Source organism: Falco punctatus (assembly GCF_963210335.1).
Source record: "Falco punctatus genome assembly, chromosome: 9".
NCBI classification, from domain to species: Eukaryota; Metazoa; Chordata; class Aves; order Falconiformes; family Falconidae; genus Falco; species Falco punctatus.
In genome coordinates this window covers 13,405,496-13,421,093 of record NC_137589.1, presented here as the reverse complement: position 1 = coordinate 13,421,093, position 15,598 = coordinate 13,405,496, and the positions used below count along the sequence as shown (strand labels likewise).

The 15,598-nt window shown below is 38.2% G+C and overlaps 1 protein-coding gene and 1 long non-coding RNA gene across 6 annotated transcripts in view; one reads left to right on the top strand and one right to left on the bottom strand.

Moving 5' to 3' along the window:
• LDB3 (LIM domain binding 3) overlaps positions 1-15,598 on the top strand; it is a 94,856-nt gene that overhangs the window by 78,883 nt on the left and 375 nt on the right. For 2 of the 3 annotated variants that reach the window (XM_080402847.1, XM_080402850.1), the window contains exons 7-9: positions 2-171; positions 1,149-1,185; positions 5,112-6,065. In XM_080402847.1, the coding sequence (XP_080258973.1) occupies positions 2-171; positions 1,149-1,185; positions 5,112-5,208 (304 nt within the window). In that variant the 3' untranslated portion in view covers positions 5,209-6,065. Of the gene's footprint in view, position 1; positions 172-1,148; positions 1,186-5,111; positions 6,066-15,598 lie in introns of those variants that run through there. The other variant, XM_080402848.1, reaches the window with a different exon arrangement.
• The window catches only part of LOC308069843, a 57,983-nt gene continuing 44,398 nt past the window's right edge, over positions 2,014-15,598 (bottom strand). For all 3 annotated transcript variants that reach the window (XR_013930530.1, XR_013930531.1, XR_013930532.1), the window contains one exon: positions 2,014-3,444. This is a non-coding gene — a long non-coding RNA (uncharacterized lncRNA). The remainder of the gene's footprint in view (positions 3,445-15,598) is intronic.

Here is a 15,598-nt window from a genome sequence, read left to right as displayed (position 1 = left end):
GTACCCTTCCTATTAAAGACACTCACGTAGACAGTGCCTCTCCGGTGTATCAGGCTGTGCTTAAAACTCAGAACAAGCCTGAAGATGAAACTGAAGACTGGAGCCGCCGTTCTGCCAATCTGCAGTCTAAGTCTTTCCGCATCCTTGCCCAGATGACTGGAACGGAGTACAGTAAGTCAAATAACAAAGCATCCCTCTCATCCTGGTTTTAGATTCATGCCTTTATTTTTTTACCCCAGTATTAGCAACTGATACTTGAGGAAGACTCATGTCCAGCTTGCAGTCACGGTCGGCGAGGGCTAAGGTTGGAGAACCCTGGATGTAACCTGAGGGAACTAGAAAATCAAAGTGTTCACTCTCACCTTGTGCTTTATGAAGGAAATTCTTTGATCTGCCAGGGGTCTCACCAGAAAAGTATAACAGACTATTCAGTAAAAGAGCACTTGGGGCCCATAGTTCTTCTTCCTTACAAATGAAATCTTACAGTGTAATCTTTAATTTTCCAGCAGCCTAGACGTACAAAGCTGTCCATTCATTAGAAAAAAAGATAAACAACTTACGTCTCTTGTAACAGTCTTTTGTGGAAGTGACTTCCAGAGGTTAAAAAAAAAACACAGATCATGACCTGTATTGAACCTATGGTTCTGTGAGCTCCGTTATCTAAACCTAGATCTGCCAGGAATGTCATGGGAGCTTGAACTTTGTTGCTCATTGCCTATGAAAATGTTTTTCTGACCACCTGGTGCTAACTTCAGAGCTTGTTTCTGATCTAGAGAGAGGGAAGTTCAGGGACCTACCCACATCAGGGGGAAATACTTAGTATTTCCTTCTCATATGAATCTGCTGCTGCCTCTTATGCTTTCCTATGAAACAGCAGGCCCTCTCTGCAGAATCACAGCTGTGAAACATTGCTAAAAAATGAACAAGAAAGTACTTGTAATAGCTACTTTCCTACTAGCATCCTTCTTTCTAACCTTAGGGAACTGCTCCTCTTCATGCTGTTCTTACAAAACCTACTGTTGCAAAGTCAGCGTGAATTCACCTTTAGATAGGCTTTTGATACATTTCTGAAGAACTTATAATTTCATCATAAAGCCAATTTCTTTCTTTATTTCTTTTTTAACTGAAACGGGTTTTTTTGTCTGCAGTGCAAGATCCAGATGAAGAAGCCCTGAGGAGGTCAAGGTAGGCAACTCCCTGTGAAAAATCTGGCTTTCTCCTTACTGATAACCAAATAATGTTTTAAAACAGCATTAACATGAACATACATTGTTATATTTTTGTCTTAAAATATTCTAATGCATTTACTTTTAAATCACTAAAATTAAAATGCTATCAGTGAGAGGCATTTGAATGAAAAGGATAACAAATGAGCATGTTTTTAGGAAAGACAGTGCAAAATTCCTGAAGTGTGTGTTCAAATCTGAAAGCACTCTGCACATGCAACTCTCGTGTACTTCACTGAGTGTGTGAATGCAATGAGTTCCTAAGACCAAGCCCCGTGTAACTACTCAGTTGTGTAACTGGATGAAAATATATCATGTTGTGATAGCACTGAAATTTGTGAGCAATTTATTTGGATGACCCTATGATTGACATTTGACTCGCCTGAAATGATGCAGTAAAGGAGTTGTTTCCATCCATATCCGTAATCATTTGGTTATGTTTTGTTTGGAATAAATACAACCCAAAGTTGTAGAATATGGAAGCACAGGACTGCTTTTGCTAGTGGGTAGATGTATTTGTTTCATGTGATCTACCAAAACCACTGAATAAGTGGCTATGTTCAGAGATGTAATAAGGAATTAAAGATTTATTATCATCTTCTGTTGTCCTGCATAGCCAGGAAATAGATTTAGTAGAGATTCTTATGCTGAGCTGTAAAACCTGCAGCTGAAGCAGCGCATCCTGCATGCAAGCCTGATTTTCTGTTTGCATACTTCAAATCCCTATATCATGTTAGCTACTCTAAGCCGCTGGCTGGGTTTGTGATGTGTTTGATATTCAGTCAACTTTTCTTTTTCTTTTTTTCTTTTTCTTTTTCTTTATCTTTTTCTTTTTCTTTTCTTTTTTTACTGCCATGTGGCTTCTATAAAGGTTCTGAGCTTTTTCATCACGGTGCAAGTCACAAATGTTGAATCAGTGAGAAAGATGTGTGTCATTTTCCCTGTGAAAATACAAGTATACTTTCAGTTTATGTTCGCTATAAACCTTCCCTTGCAGTTCACTGAAGTTCATGGCTAGGTGCCTGAACATCAGGCCTGACATTACATCCCGCAGGGATTTATTTCTTCCTTCAAATGTGCAAGCCTAATTCTTATTAAATGTATTGTGCATTATCTGTTTGGATGTAATAGGCACACATCCAAATCCTTATTATGATGGGATTTAAAGCATTGTGCTGAACTTAACAGTCCCCCACATACATCTAAGAGTAATATGTTGTTTTAAAGAACTAATCTTTCCAGCTGTAATCTGTGGCTTTGGATTTTAGATATTGGAAACTTAACATGGTATCAGATATGTTGAAAATAATTATTTAGTAACACAGCAGCATGTGTAAATTGCATGTTCTATTCAGTGTAACTTACAGTATATGACTATATCCATGGTGCTTTGTGCATTTTCTGCAGTTTTGAGGTATCACCGTTTTACCCTTTTTTTTCTGCACAAGGACAGTTACGGTTACGAGTATACTTAGGCCCAGTTGTATTACCTAAAGAGGTTTAAGGGCGTTCATTGCTAGTAGAGGCAGAAGGAAATATATGCTAGGTAGTTATATGGGTACAGTGCGATTGGCACGAGCTCTGGTGCAAGGAATGGAGTCTCCTTCCTACTTAACTGGTTATGCTTGCTCCATCTCGGTGGCTTGGTACCTACCTCGGACATTGCATGTACACCACGGCAGATCTGGTAGCAACAGCCCTGGTTATGCATGCCTCCATCATATACTACTCTTTTAGGCCTACCGGACTCCGTCTGTTTAATCTTTTGGCAAGGCCCCTGCTACTTTTGATTTTGTAAAATGCACAGGATCCATATTTTAACTCCATTCTTCCAGCCCAGTAATGGAGTAGCAACTCCTCTTGAGTATCTACCCCAGACAGCCTGTACAACCACAGCTTTCTCCACGCCCACAGTTTGGGATCAACTGGAAGGCTTCCTGAAAAGAAAAGGCTCCTGAAAGCAAAAGGTTTCCATGGAACTGTGGAACCTGAGTCTTGCCAGATTCAGTGTTGCATTAATCCCATGCTGTCCTGGCATTGTGGAAAAATCCTTCATGTTCCAAAACTTACATTGCTAGAGATTTCACAGTGTGGGGAACTTTGGTCTTGGGGCATGCTGTGAGCAATCTCTCTCTGGTGCTTTCTCTTGTCTCTGTGTCAGCTCTTCAGTGTAGTCAGCAAGGACTGCATGAAATGGTGATCAGGTTTCTTCCAAATGCTTGGGGGAGAAAAATAATAATAAAAAAAATAAACACACGTACCTTATTTTTGGCAGCACTGTTTCACATAAAAATAGTCACTTCTAGATTGCTGCTTCTAACTTCATGATGTATGCACTGAACAGAACCCATGAAGCTGGGGAATTTTCAGGTGGCAGAATATTCCGTTCAGTTAATGAGTGCATTGCATGACTGTCCTTTGCTCGTGCTACTGCTATTTTGAAGGCACACATAATCTTACAACTTGCTGTGAAAACTTTCCGTTGCTGTTGTGATGATTGTTACAGAATATTTTCCAGAAAGGTCGTATCCATTTCAAGCCAGAGGTTTCTGAATACCTTTTCCTTGAACGGATGGGTATCTCTTCAAAGCAATAAGGGAATTCTTAAATTTCATGTAAGACCCACTGTATGGGTCTACTGTATGAGCTAGTATGCTCCAATGTAACTTGAAAAAATGCCATCATAAAGTTTCAGCATTTCAGCTAGGAATACTTTATATCTTTTAATTACTTAAAAGCATGAAAGACAGTTTGGTAAGTCAAGACTCCTTTAGGAGTGTTACTTGCATGACACTGTGTTATTAGAAACAGAAGACTTAGAAATATCAGCAAATTTGTTGGCATTTACTCTGTTAATTGTTTTGTGCTTTCTTCAGCCTGAGGAGTAAAACCAGCCCAGTTTGTTCATTTCTGTTTGGCTGGTTTCACTCTCAAGTTCCGCTGCATTAACACAGTTGCCTTGCATTTTGGGTGTAAACGAGGGGGAAATGACCTTGTCTGCAATGAATCAAAATACATTTTGCAAATAACATTTTATTTTCCATTCTGTTTGATATACTTCTTCTTGACTCTGTTCTCATCCCACATGCTCCTCCTTCCCCTCTTTATTTACAAAACCTGAGTTTAAACTGTAGAACATCTTGAAAAGATTACATGCTGAGAGGCACTAAACATTGCTTACAACTTGCTCAAGTGCCCCATTCTGCTGTCAGAGGTACCTAGGGGCGTTGGCAGGAGATGGCCGATACTTTGTGGGACTGTGCTTTGAAAATCCCATGACATACTGCTTTTTGACACAAATGACCAGAAATATTTATGCAAATGTCAACAGTTACACTCACTTATGCGGAGAAAAGCTATAGAGAAGCACTGCTGAAACTGTGGCTGATTGTTTTTACAAGAAGGACAGCAGGATATATACACAGGCTGACCTAGGTATTACTGAATGGAAAATATTTGCATTAACTTTGCTCTTGTATGGAGCTAACTTTCACTGACTGCTCAGCTGGGGGTGAGGGAGGGAAAAGCCAAGAGAATCTGCTGGCAGGAAAACAATGGGATGAAACTGCATTTCTAGCAAAAGCAGCCCTGTAATACCAAGCACAAGTCAAAGAATATGAAGTTACATCAAGTTACTTCTCAGAAATGAACAACTGCAAAACCTTTCAGACATTTGTCCAAAGGGATCACCAAGCCTTCTTTGCACTGATTTAAAAGCTGAGGAAGAAATCCAAATAAATTGCTATTGCCCTAGTTATAAGGCAGGGGAGTAGTAGCCATGGTCCCTAACCCCTTTCTTTCTCCCTCCTTTCTTTCTTCTCTCTGTGTGTCTCTCTCTCTGTCTCTGTCTTTCTCTCTCTCTCTTTCTCTTTCTTCATGCCACAGGGAAAGGTTTGAAACGGAACGTAACAGCCCACGCTTTGCCAAATTGCGCAACTGGCATCACGGCCTATCAGCGCAAATCCTTAATGTTAAAAGTTAAAAGCCCACATTTAGCAGGCAAATACATAAGACAGAGAAGTACAGTAAAAAACTAACTGCTGTCCTGAGCTAGAGCCTAAGTGTGTCACGCACAGGAAAGGCTTAGTTCTAGGGCCTTTCTCCAAGTGCCTGTCTTCTGTATATCTCTGTTGTTAGCCTTTTATCCATTCACTCTCACCAAAAGTAAAAATGATGATACAACCCGGTTCTTGTTCTTCATTATCAAGTAGATTAGCTTTTGTCCTTTACTATATCAAATGTAACTGCAGTATATGGGAAAACAGCATTATTCTGCTTTCTTGACTTTAATTCTAGGAGAAAATGAGAGGGAAGTTATTGACAGTATTTCCTTAGAAGGAAGAGAAATGATACTTTTACTGAGTTTTACTGCTGTAAAGTTAATTAAGTAGGAGAAAGAAAGATGAAAAGGAAAACTGCCTGAGCCTGGACTAGACTTTGCTAAATGTACAACATACTTAGTTTGCATAGTCGAATGATGCCGCTTGAAATAAGGTATTAGCAATGTGAAGTTGTATTTCTTCAGTATGTTATACTGGTAGCAGTCATTTGCTGAAAACAGTGCTGTAAGTTTTCTGTTGGAAACCTGAATTTATCATTATATGAAAGCTAGAGATAGCTGTGGTTGCTCAGGATCTGTGAGGAAATTACATTTTGCTGTAGGAGATTTAGGAGTGAGAAGAATATATAGTACTACTGGTGCACTGAAGTTTTTAAAAGTATCTTGTAAGTTTTAAGGAATATGTTGCCCATTCTGTATTGCTCTTGCTTCGACCCACATTTTTTTCTGTATATAGCAGCATGCTTTATCTGAAATAAAAGACTTTAAAACTAAAATAATTATGTGCCTGTTTTACAGAGTACTTTATTCTGTTTCAAAACAGTAACTGCTTCAACTGACTGAAAGAAGTAGAACTTCTCTTTCCACAACAGAAAATTTGGTCAAAAAGCTTTCCCCTATTACCTATAATTATTGCTGACCTTGAAGTTATCTGAACTAGAATAAACCTGACAAAGCAGCTGAAAGAACAACAGAAATTAACAACTATTGTATTAGGTGTGAATGATAGCAAGCATAATTAATAGATGCTAGATGACAACCTATTAATAATACCATTTAGCACTTCCATTTGAATAATATGCATTCTCTGGCAATAATTAGTAATTGTGCCCATGGCACAGGCACTGAGACATTGCTGGTGCTTAGAATGGGATAATTTTGTTTCGACATTAGAACTATGCTTTGCTTTTAAGCTGTCAGTCGAGATGTAGCAAACCTTTGTAGCTGCCAAGTATTTCTGTTTTCCGTTTGAAGTACAAGAGCAATGTTCCTTCCCTTTCCAGTTTATGGTCTGATCATTAAATGAAACAAAAAACGCAACTAAATGGAACTGTTTGGGGTTTCCATAGAAACAGTTGACATTAGCCCTCAACAACCTGCATTAGGAGTCCGTAGTACTGACTGAAGCAAAAATTTCTGCTGATAAAACACTGGTCTCTGCAATGGAAGGTTGACTCCATGGCAGCCCTGCTTACGGCCCTCAGTATTTTTTTTTCTCATTAACTTCTATAAACTGCAAATTAGGTACCTCTATCTGGTAGCAGTAATTCTGATCAGAGATTAGCGCATGAGAATAGCTTGAAACTCTTACACTTTTTGCTGCTTCCAAACATCTCGGCTTTGTATCAGCAATCCATATAAGAACAAAGTTCATTCAAACTCCCATTCTTCTTCTGTGTTATAGAAAAAAGCTGCCATTGTTTTACATGAACCAACCACATACTGGAGTGTTTAAAGGAAAAATAACCTAGCTATCATACTTTTAAAAAAGTAGTAATTTTTGAGTATAATTTAAGAGTACATGAGCGCTAGTGCCTTTTAAAATGCATTTCACTTTTCTTAGATAAGTACCATAGCGATGCAGTAAACATGCCATTTAATATACACAACATTCATTTATATTTTCCTTATGGGAACACAAACAGATTCTGATCGCACCTTCTAATTAGTGCCTGTGGAAAATCAACGTAACCGCATGAAATAAGAGCAACATTTTAACTTTTCCTGAATGTTGCTAAGATCAAACTTTGGTTCAGAGCGGGTGATTTTGTTTACCTATGGGAAATTTTGATAGAATTTAAAATATCAATAGGCAATTAACTTTTTCTCATAAACATCAAATGTACCTAAGTAAAAAATCTTCCCGTTCTAATTTTCAACTAAATTAAATGGGTTTCTGAAGAAGTAATAATACAATGTTTTCACTTAAATAGGAATTGTGTTTCCTTAATGTTTTATGAACATAACACAGATACTGTTTGTTTCAAATAGTCCTAGTGCATGTACTATAATGGAAAAGAAAATGTCTAGATTATGTCTCAATGTTTACACTTAAAGGTATTTTTAAAGGTATTTTTTAATAATCAGAAAAGCATAGTTTGATCAGATATGAAATTAATGTAGATGTAATTAAGGAACCCCTTCTTCTTAGCTCTGCTTCAGTGGATTTAGTTAATGATAAAAATTCAGTGCATATAAACCATGTAACCAAATAGAGAAATAGTTGTAATCCTTTTTTCCTGGAGGATACAAAATGGAATTTAAATACTCTCCAAGCTTGTAGAATTTCAATTATTTCTGTAATTACAGGAAAAAAAAAAAGAAAAAAATCTTCAATAGTTGATAACTTCCGGAACTTTTGCAATCACAAAGACCTTTTGTAAAGGTGCTGTTGTTAATCCCTAAGGCTAGATTGTTTACTACAGCTTATTCCCAATGCTTAGTCCTGTCCCTTTCAAAAAATCTCCCAAGTGATGGACTTTGTTAGTTAAACCGTCAGTCAAATTTTTCTATCGAGTTTCTTCTTTGTATGTAAATTAGTAATTCCTTAACTCTTACTCCTCAAAAATCTGCCTTTATGCTGTCATGGTGATCTTCAAGCCCAGAAAATGAATGTTGCAGAACTTTCTTTGAATAACTATTAGCAGGCCTTGTTTTTCTGTCCTGAGCGGCAGGCAGACCTTTTCTGTAAGGTGGAGAAACTGGACTGGATTTGTCATTACACTATATCTCATTGCTCGAGACTAACAGACTTAGGCCGGATAAGAAATCATTAACAGCTTTAAGAAACCACTAGCTTTGTTGTGGCAAAAGCTCAAGTCCGGCCTGGTTATGCCCTATTTTTAATATGTCCAGGCTTATCTCACTGTATGTCGGTTCTGATTGACCAACCCCATCTTGCAGTGTTTCTTGGCCATTTGCAGAAGTTTGCTGTTTTGCCTGGGAAAATTTGTCTCAGTTAAAGACAGAGGGGCTTAACATAGGTTCCTGATTGAAGACTCAGTGAGTCATGTAATTCTTTCAAATAGTGCTGATGATAGGCAGGTGTAACTGTCCCACGCTGAATATATTTTGAACCATGACTGTTCTGCTGAGCAGAAGACAATGGTTGGTGACAATACTGTCTGGCAAATAGCCTCCATGCCAAAAATAAAGTAAAATGCAGGATGTGGATAGTGGTATTAACCCCCTGCCCTTCCCAACATTGCCAGTAAAGTATAGTGGTATAAGCATTTAATGAAGATACAGCAAAGCTGATGCCAGTAGGAAATCAAAACCAAAACGCCTTCCAGGTAAATCTGCTTGTCTGGTTATGACACAGGGAAATGCTCATTTTCTGCTGTGATATAAGACCGTTTGTTCTGAACTAACCTGTTTCCTGAATAGTGCTGCCTTGCCTTCTACTCAAATGGTCTCCTCCTCACCTCCTATGGTGCTTAGTTTGCAGCAGGGATACTGACTGCATGCGGTGCATGCTGATGGGACATGGCTAGAAGTGTGACTTCAGAACAGCAGGCATGAGAACTTGACCTCTCTTCCTTCCATGCATGACAAAATTAAAAAAGGAGAAAGGTTCTGTGGCTCCTTCCCTCGCCTCCCTCTTTTCACGTCTGCCCGCATGGGAAGGAGAGTATGTTTTTCCTATGTAATAAATTCAGAGGTCGCTTTCTCTTCATTGTGGTTTCTCTCTCATTATGCACAACTGTGTGGAGTATATATTCAGCAGCAAGGAACACTTCTTTTAGGGACTACTTTATCACTTTTGAAAAGTCCCAACTCTTGCGTATCACAGAGCTGTTGAAGTCTTCTTCAGGGCAGAAGAGGTGACACCAGTCTTTCACTTGTGCATTCAGGTTCCCACGGGGACTAAACTGATTTTGTGGCTTCTTTAGCAGTGTCTACCTTGAGTTTCAGTGACTGCAACTATCATTACACATACCAGAAAATACATGGATACTTGCACAGATTTCAGTTTGCAAAGTTAAAAAGCTAGAATTTTGGTATGGTCTGCAATATGCACAAAATAGATTGACTAAAATTTGCTCTCAAGCACAATACATTCTTTGTTCTACTGCTGCTTATCAAAGCTGTCTGATGCCACCAAGACAAGCTAAGGAATCTTGATCCCCTTCCTTTGTTTGCCAGAAGTTCCAATGATTAGCATTGCTGACCTGCCCAATTGTCAAAAACTTCCTATCTATACGCTAATCAGATTACCAAAATCATTTTGAAATATACACCTTATTTTTCTACAACAGCCCATGAAATAAAGCAGACTTCTATAGGTAGCTTTCTCATTTAAGGAACATAACTGCAATAAAGAATAATAAGCATATCAGTTTAATATATTCTATTTGATCTCCACTTACCTTTTAGGAACTAAAGAGTGAAAAATACCTTAGGAATAGTGAACTAACTCAATAGTCTCTATGGAATTCTGAGTGAAATAAGAAGGGAAAATCGATCAAATATAATGTGTTTCTTCCCCCAAATAGCCCTGGAAGTTCTATGGGGAAAATTAATTGAGAGATCATAAATCATTTGTTCGCAAGCCAGTTCTCTGTAGAACCACTTGATCAAAGATTGTGACTGTAAGGGATGGTGTATGCACTTGAATGTACTCACATAAAATTGAAGGAGTGGGGCCTCTGGATTAAATCAGCAAATACCATTGAAGCTTTTATCAGAACAGATCATAGAGAAAGTAATGCATAAGCTAACAGAGCTTGTTGAAGCTCAAGGATCAGTTTTGGGGAGCGTGGAGTGTGTACCAACCTATTTTTAACATCTCGTCTTTACCATCTCAGTCTTTTGCATGTTCCTCTCCACTAAACTTTTGCATGGGCAGAAATTAACATTGCTTTCTTTCCTACTGTGCAACCTTTAAGATTCTCATATGCATCCTTCTACTGACGTAGATGGCTAACCAAGATAGCAGCGCACAATGCTACCTTTCTCTCTGACCACTTCCTTTCATTGCCTTCAGTCCAACAACAAAAAAGCAGTTCTTGCATGTAGCAGGCTTTCCAACACGCCAGAGGTACTCAGTTGTGGTCTGTGGATCATCAGACTGGCTCACAGAGCTTTGTTTAGGGTGAGCTGGAGAACTGGCCGATAGCATAGCACTGGCACTGCTTCCTTTTATTCTGCTTCTAAATTGCATTAATGTCAGCAAAATTACCCTAAATACTAATAACTTCCTAACAGTTCATTTCCATGTAAGCATTTGTTGTAGTTGACCCTGAATGATATACAATTACAAATGAGAGAGGGAGAAGGCAAGAAAATCCGTAAGGGAGTTTATGAAACAAAATGTAATCCACATTCTGAAAGAATGACAACTGCTCTAATTCATGCCACTTGCTCATTTGGTTCAGGAACTGAACAGAAAAGACACATTAGTACATTTCAAATGCAGCTTCAAACTTGAGATAATACCATGTAGAGAAAGTATGAATTTTCTTATCATTGGTCTGCACAAACTACGAAATAGCTCTAAAACAACTACCAGCTAAAATTGAGATCTATGGGTTCTTGTTCTTCTCTCAGCTTCCCTGGAGAACAGTGAAGTCATGATGAGAAAGAACACTTCAGTAAAAGGGGAATAATCTCCTGGTGTCCAATACCTGAACTTGTTGTGCATTGGTTTTGTTTGTAACGGTCACATATATAAACTGAAAGTCCTGATCCTGTGTTCAAGTGCCTGGTGGCAGGTTATCTGCACTCTGCCAGTGGGGCTATAAAACGCTGGAGGGAACCATTCAGATAAATCCAATTGCACTCTTAAGGCCAAGATAGAGAATAATTATCTGAAATATATCCCAGCTCAAAGCGTTCCACGTACTGAGAATTTTGCGGTCATTTATTAAAGTGATGTGTTTACCAATAAGATAAATTGGAGTACATATACTTGCATGCCAAATATCACTATGTAAACCTTGGAAGAGAGTTCTCTTTACTTTCAGCAACACTGATGATGCTGTATTTCCAGCTGCATTTATTAATTGACTGTTAAATATAACAGCAACCAGTAGATGCCACTAAAATGCATCTGTAGGAGGTATTTGCTTTGATTTTAGTGAGCTGCTTTGATTGAGTTCCATATTACTTGTTGAGAATGAGTTGCTGGTGTTTTTTCTTCCCCTGAATATATGATAATGCTTTTTCTATTCTGTGGCACTGTCTGCACAAACCAGGATACCTTCTGGGAGGAACATACTTCCCTGTTTTGGAAAGCAGACATACTAGGAGGATATGTTGCAATCGTGTTGGCGTGGGCTGCTCACATTCTTAACTACAGTGGCTGAAAAAGAGAGACTAGCTCTTCTACCCCTCTTTTCTGATCCCAAGCTAAAAGTTTTAACTAAACCAGCATGATAGTTGTCTTCTGTCCTCTTCAGTTAACTGCCTATGATTTCTCTGTGTGTCTTATGGTGTCTTTGTTAAGGCAACAAAAATGTAGCTAGGGGGAAGGGGGGTGTGGGGCAGGGAGGCGGAAGACAAATGCTCTCAACAGTTTTATATTCATCTGACCATGGAAAAATTCTCAGCTGCAAACACGGAAAGGTAGAAATAGCCTCACTGGATCAGAGCAGCAGTTAATCTAGCTCAGTGTCCAGTTTCCAGCAGTGTTGGTATCTCATGCCTTTGAGACAAAAATGTTTGGAAGGCAATTATGAAATAGCTTTCACACAGCTTTACTCCCAGACACCCTATAAGAACTTTTGTAAAAATTTTTTTTACTTACACTTCTTAAAAGTTTTAGGCAAAAATGTTTATGTACGAATAAGTACTTTAGGATAAAAGCTTTTAAAAGTCTAATAAGAACAAGTCCTGCAAATCCATAATATAGTACTAGAATAGTGGTATTTATTTCAATAGATAGAGACCCTAATAATCTGTAAGTTCTAGCAACTATTTTCTCTTCGAAAAAAGGCCAGTATATATTTGTCATGTTCTATAGAGGACTATTGTATGATCAATACAGGAAAACACTGATAAACTGAATAGTAAAATTTGTTAAAAAAATCCACAATTTCTTACTAAAGAGGGTGAGCTTTTAAATACTGCGCTGGGATTCAGGAGAGCTTATTTCAGTTCTTTGCCCTGCCGTGGACCTTCTTTTTGACCATAAGCAATTCTGTTAAGTTTTTGTTCTTCGTTTGTAAAACAAGAAAAATAGTTTTGCTCCATGAGAATATGGAGAAAAAATTAATTATAGTATTCACTTACTGCTTCAGTACTGAAAGACTGAGTTAAAAGAGCATGTGGTCTCTCAGGATGCCTAATGTTTCTTATGTCAGCAGATCTTCATTACAGATTAAATGATTCTGTCTCTGCATCATTTTAATGCAACAGAGAGGAACTGTTCAGGAGAGAGAGTCCAGATCCCTTATCCTCTAAGGAGAAGGTAGATGAAAGGTGCACAAGCTCCATATCTGAGGTTACCTGTTACATGTACAAGTTTGTTTGGGAATCTTTTACATTCGGTTTCTAAAAATGAAACTGAGTGGGAAAGTATTCCAGTGTCCAGTACATACAGTTCAGATTCAACAGACTCATTTATTGGAAACTGAAGTTTCTTCAGGCTCTGTTTAGAATCCAGTAGTGCACACAAGCTTGGCTTGCAAATTAATTTTACATTTTGTTACTCAAACTACTATAATTCTTGCTAGTGTGTGGGAGGGAAAGACTATTTCTACCATTTCATTCACTCTGTCTTTGTGACCATATCATGTAGCATATATTTATGATAAGGAAACATTTCACAGTTTTCATTGTACAATATACAGTGTAATTGGGAAGACAGTATATTGCATAAATCTTGTTTGAGAAATATGTCCAACATTTAATAAAATCTGTGGGAGTTGCACTGTTCTCTCAGAACAGTCATCGACTAAGGCCCTTCTATCAAAAGCTATTTCAGCTGGTGACTAAAAGTGCTGCAGACAAAAAAACTCCATTAATATTAAATCTCTCCCAGACAGCTCAAAACTACTACCCACTACTGTCGGTTATTTGAGCCACCTGTGTAGCCACAGAGATACAAACTGCTCATGTTGTGAGCCAAATTCTTTCATGTTGTGAAGGTATCGACTTCACTGAGCCTGCCCCAGGGATGTATTTGACTCAAAAGTAAAATTAATTCTGCATTTAGATAGCAAAACATGTTTGATTGTAAAGGCTGGAAATCCAATAGTCTGTTCCTCAAAATGCAAGTATTGCCAAGAGGAGACACATCTGATCTTGAGCCTTTCTCACTGTTAGTCAAATGGGAATTACTGCTGTTGACTGGGGAGAGAAATAATTCCTGGAAGAAAACCGTGAAGTACTGTGTGCCTTTGAACTTGTCTTTCCCTTTACTCTCTACCTTTTCCTTTGCTTTATTCTGTGGAAGTATGTTTACTATACTTCTCTCTCCCCCCTTAACCTGCACAACTCCCCTGCCATCATTACTGTTATCCTATACTTGTACGCTCAAGGAACAAGCTTTTGTGAAATTCTGACCTCAAAGTCAAGTGACCTTTTTCTGCGTTCTTCAGTGTAGCCGCAGCTAGTGGAGCAGAAAAGTTTGGATCAGATTGACAGTAACAACAGAGGCCTAACGCTATCCTGCCTGACCCCAACTGCCTGCCTTTTGGTCTTGACTAATTTCTCATAGGATATCTAGTAACACTGGAAATAAACAGTGCTTTATGCTTTCCAGGCTGTGACTGTAGTTTTTAACGTTCTCGCATGATTATGGCTCTTGGTATACTAACGCTTTGCCTGCCACACACACAGTTTCTAATCCATCCTCCTCCACGTTGCTTCATCCTGGCTTTCCTATACTTGATGTTCCAGTCAACTCACGGCTTGGTTACCATAAAGATAGTGTTTGGTTTCTCATTGCTTTAGAGTGGTGAGCCCATGGATCTTACGAGGGTATTTGCTTTCATGACAGGTTCTTCCATTCTGACCACCATAACATCTTAGTCATGCAGCCACATCTGAGGGCCATTTCAGATCTACTTCTGGGTTTGAAAATGAGGCTTCAATTCATCTATTTTAGGGGTTACATTTTAGTTAGAGGTTTTAAAAATTGGTAGAGATCACCTATGCCCAAACTTTGCTGATGTAAACTGGACTGGTTTTTATAACTTTATTGGAGGTAAACTAAGGAAAGGACATGTGACTGTATGTATATACGTGATGTACATACATAAACACAGAGATAGAACAGATAGAAATACATGAAATACTACTAATAATGTGGAAAATGTTACAGAATAGCCTTCTAAACATGGTGTAAGACAATGACTGAAACTCAACAAATCCACATAAACAAATACGTCTATTCCTTTTTTTCAAAGGACTTCTCAGAAAGAAGGTTCAGTTGGGTAAATGAGGACGTTTGCTTTCTGGTTTGTAATTTTAGATTCCAGTTAAGAAACATGTTCTCATTTTGCATATTTCAACTTTAAACTTGTTGAAATTCCAGGACAATCCCTTAAATAGGAAAGGATGCAACCACCCACTAAATTGCTAAGTATTGAGACTATCTCAATTACTTAACGTAATTGGATTTCAGACTTAGGAGTCTAAGGCTAAAGGATTCTATTCTTCATGAAAATACCTATGTCAGCTTCTCACAGATACACAGTTGCTTACACTTAAACTGATAGTTATTTTTGTAAGCGTGTATGTGTGTTTAGAGAATAACAGCCTAATTCTCTACCACTGAAATTGAGGCTGACTTACTCCTCACCTCAATGAAGGAATGATTGCACTTGTTCCTAATTTGACTTAGATTGAGAAAACTAGTACTTACGAGGACAGATAATGTTTAAGTGCTACCAGACACATAAAATCTATCTTGTATGAATCTTTGTTAAACATTTAGCTGCTTATCACTTCAAAATATTGGATCCTTGAGGACTGCCCAGTCTGATTATTTTTACCACTTGGAGTTGGCATCAGAACACGTTCCATTGGAATATTCTTGAAATTTTCTTTTACGAGGAAACTTGCTAAAGTCAAAACTATGCCTGAA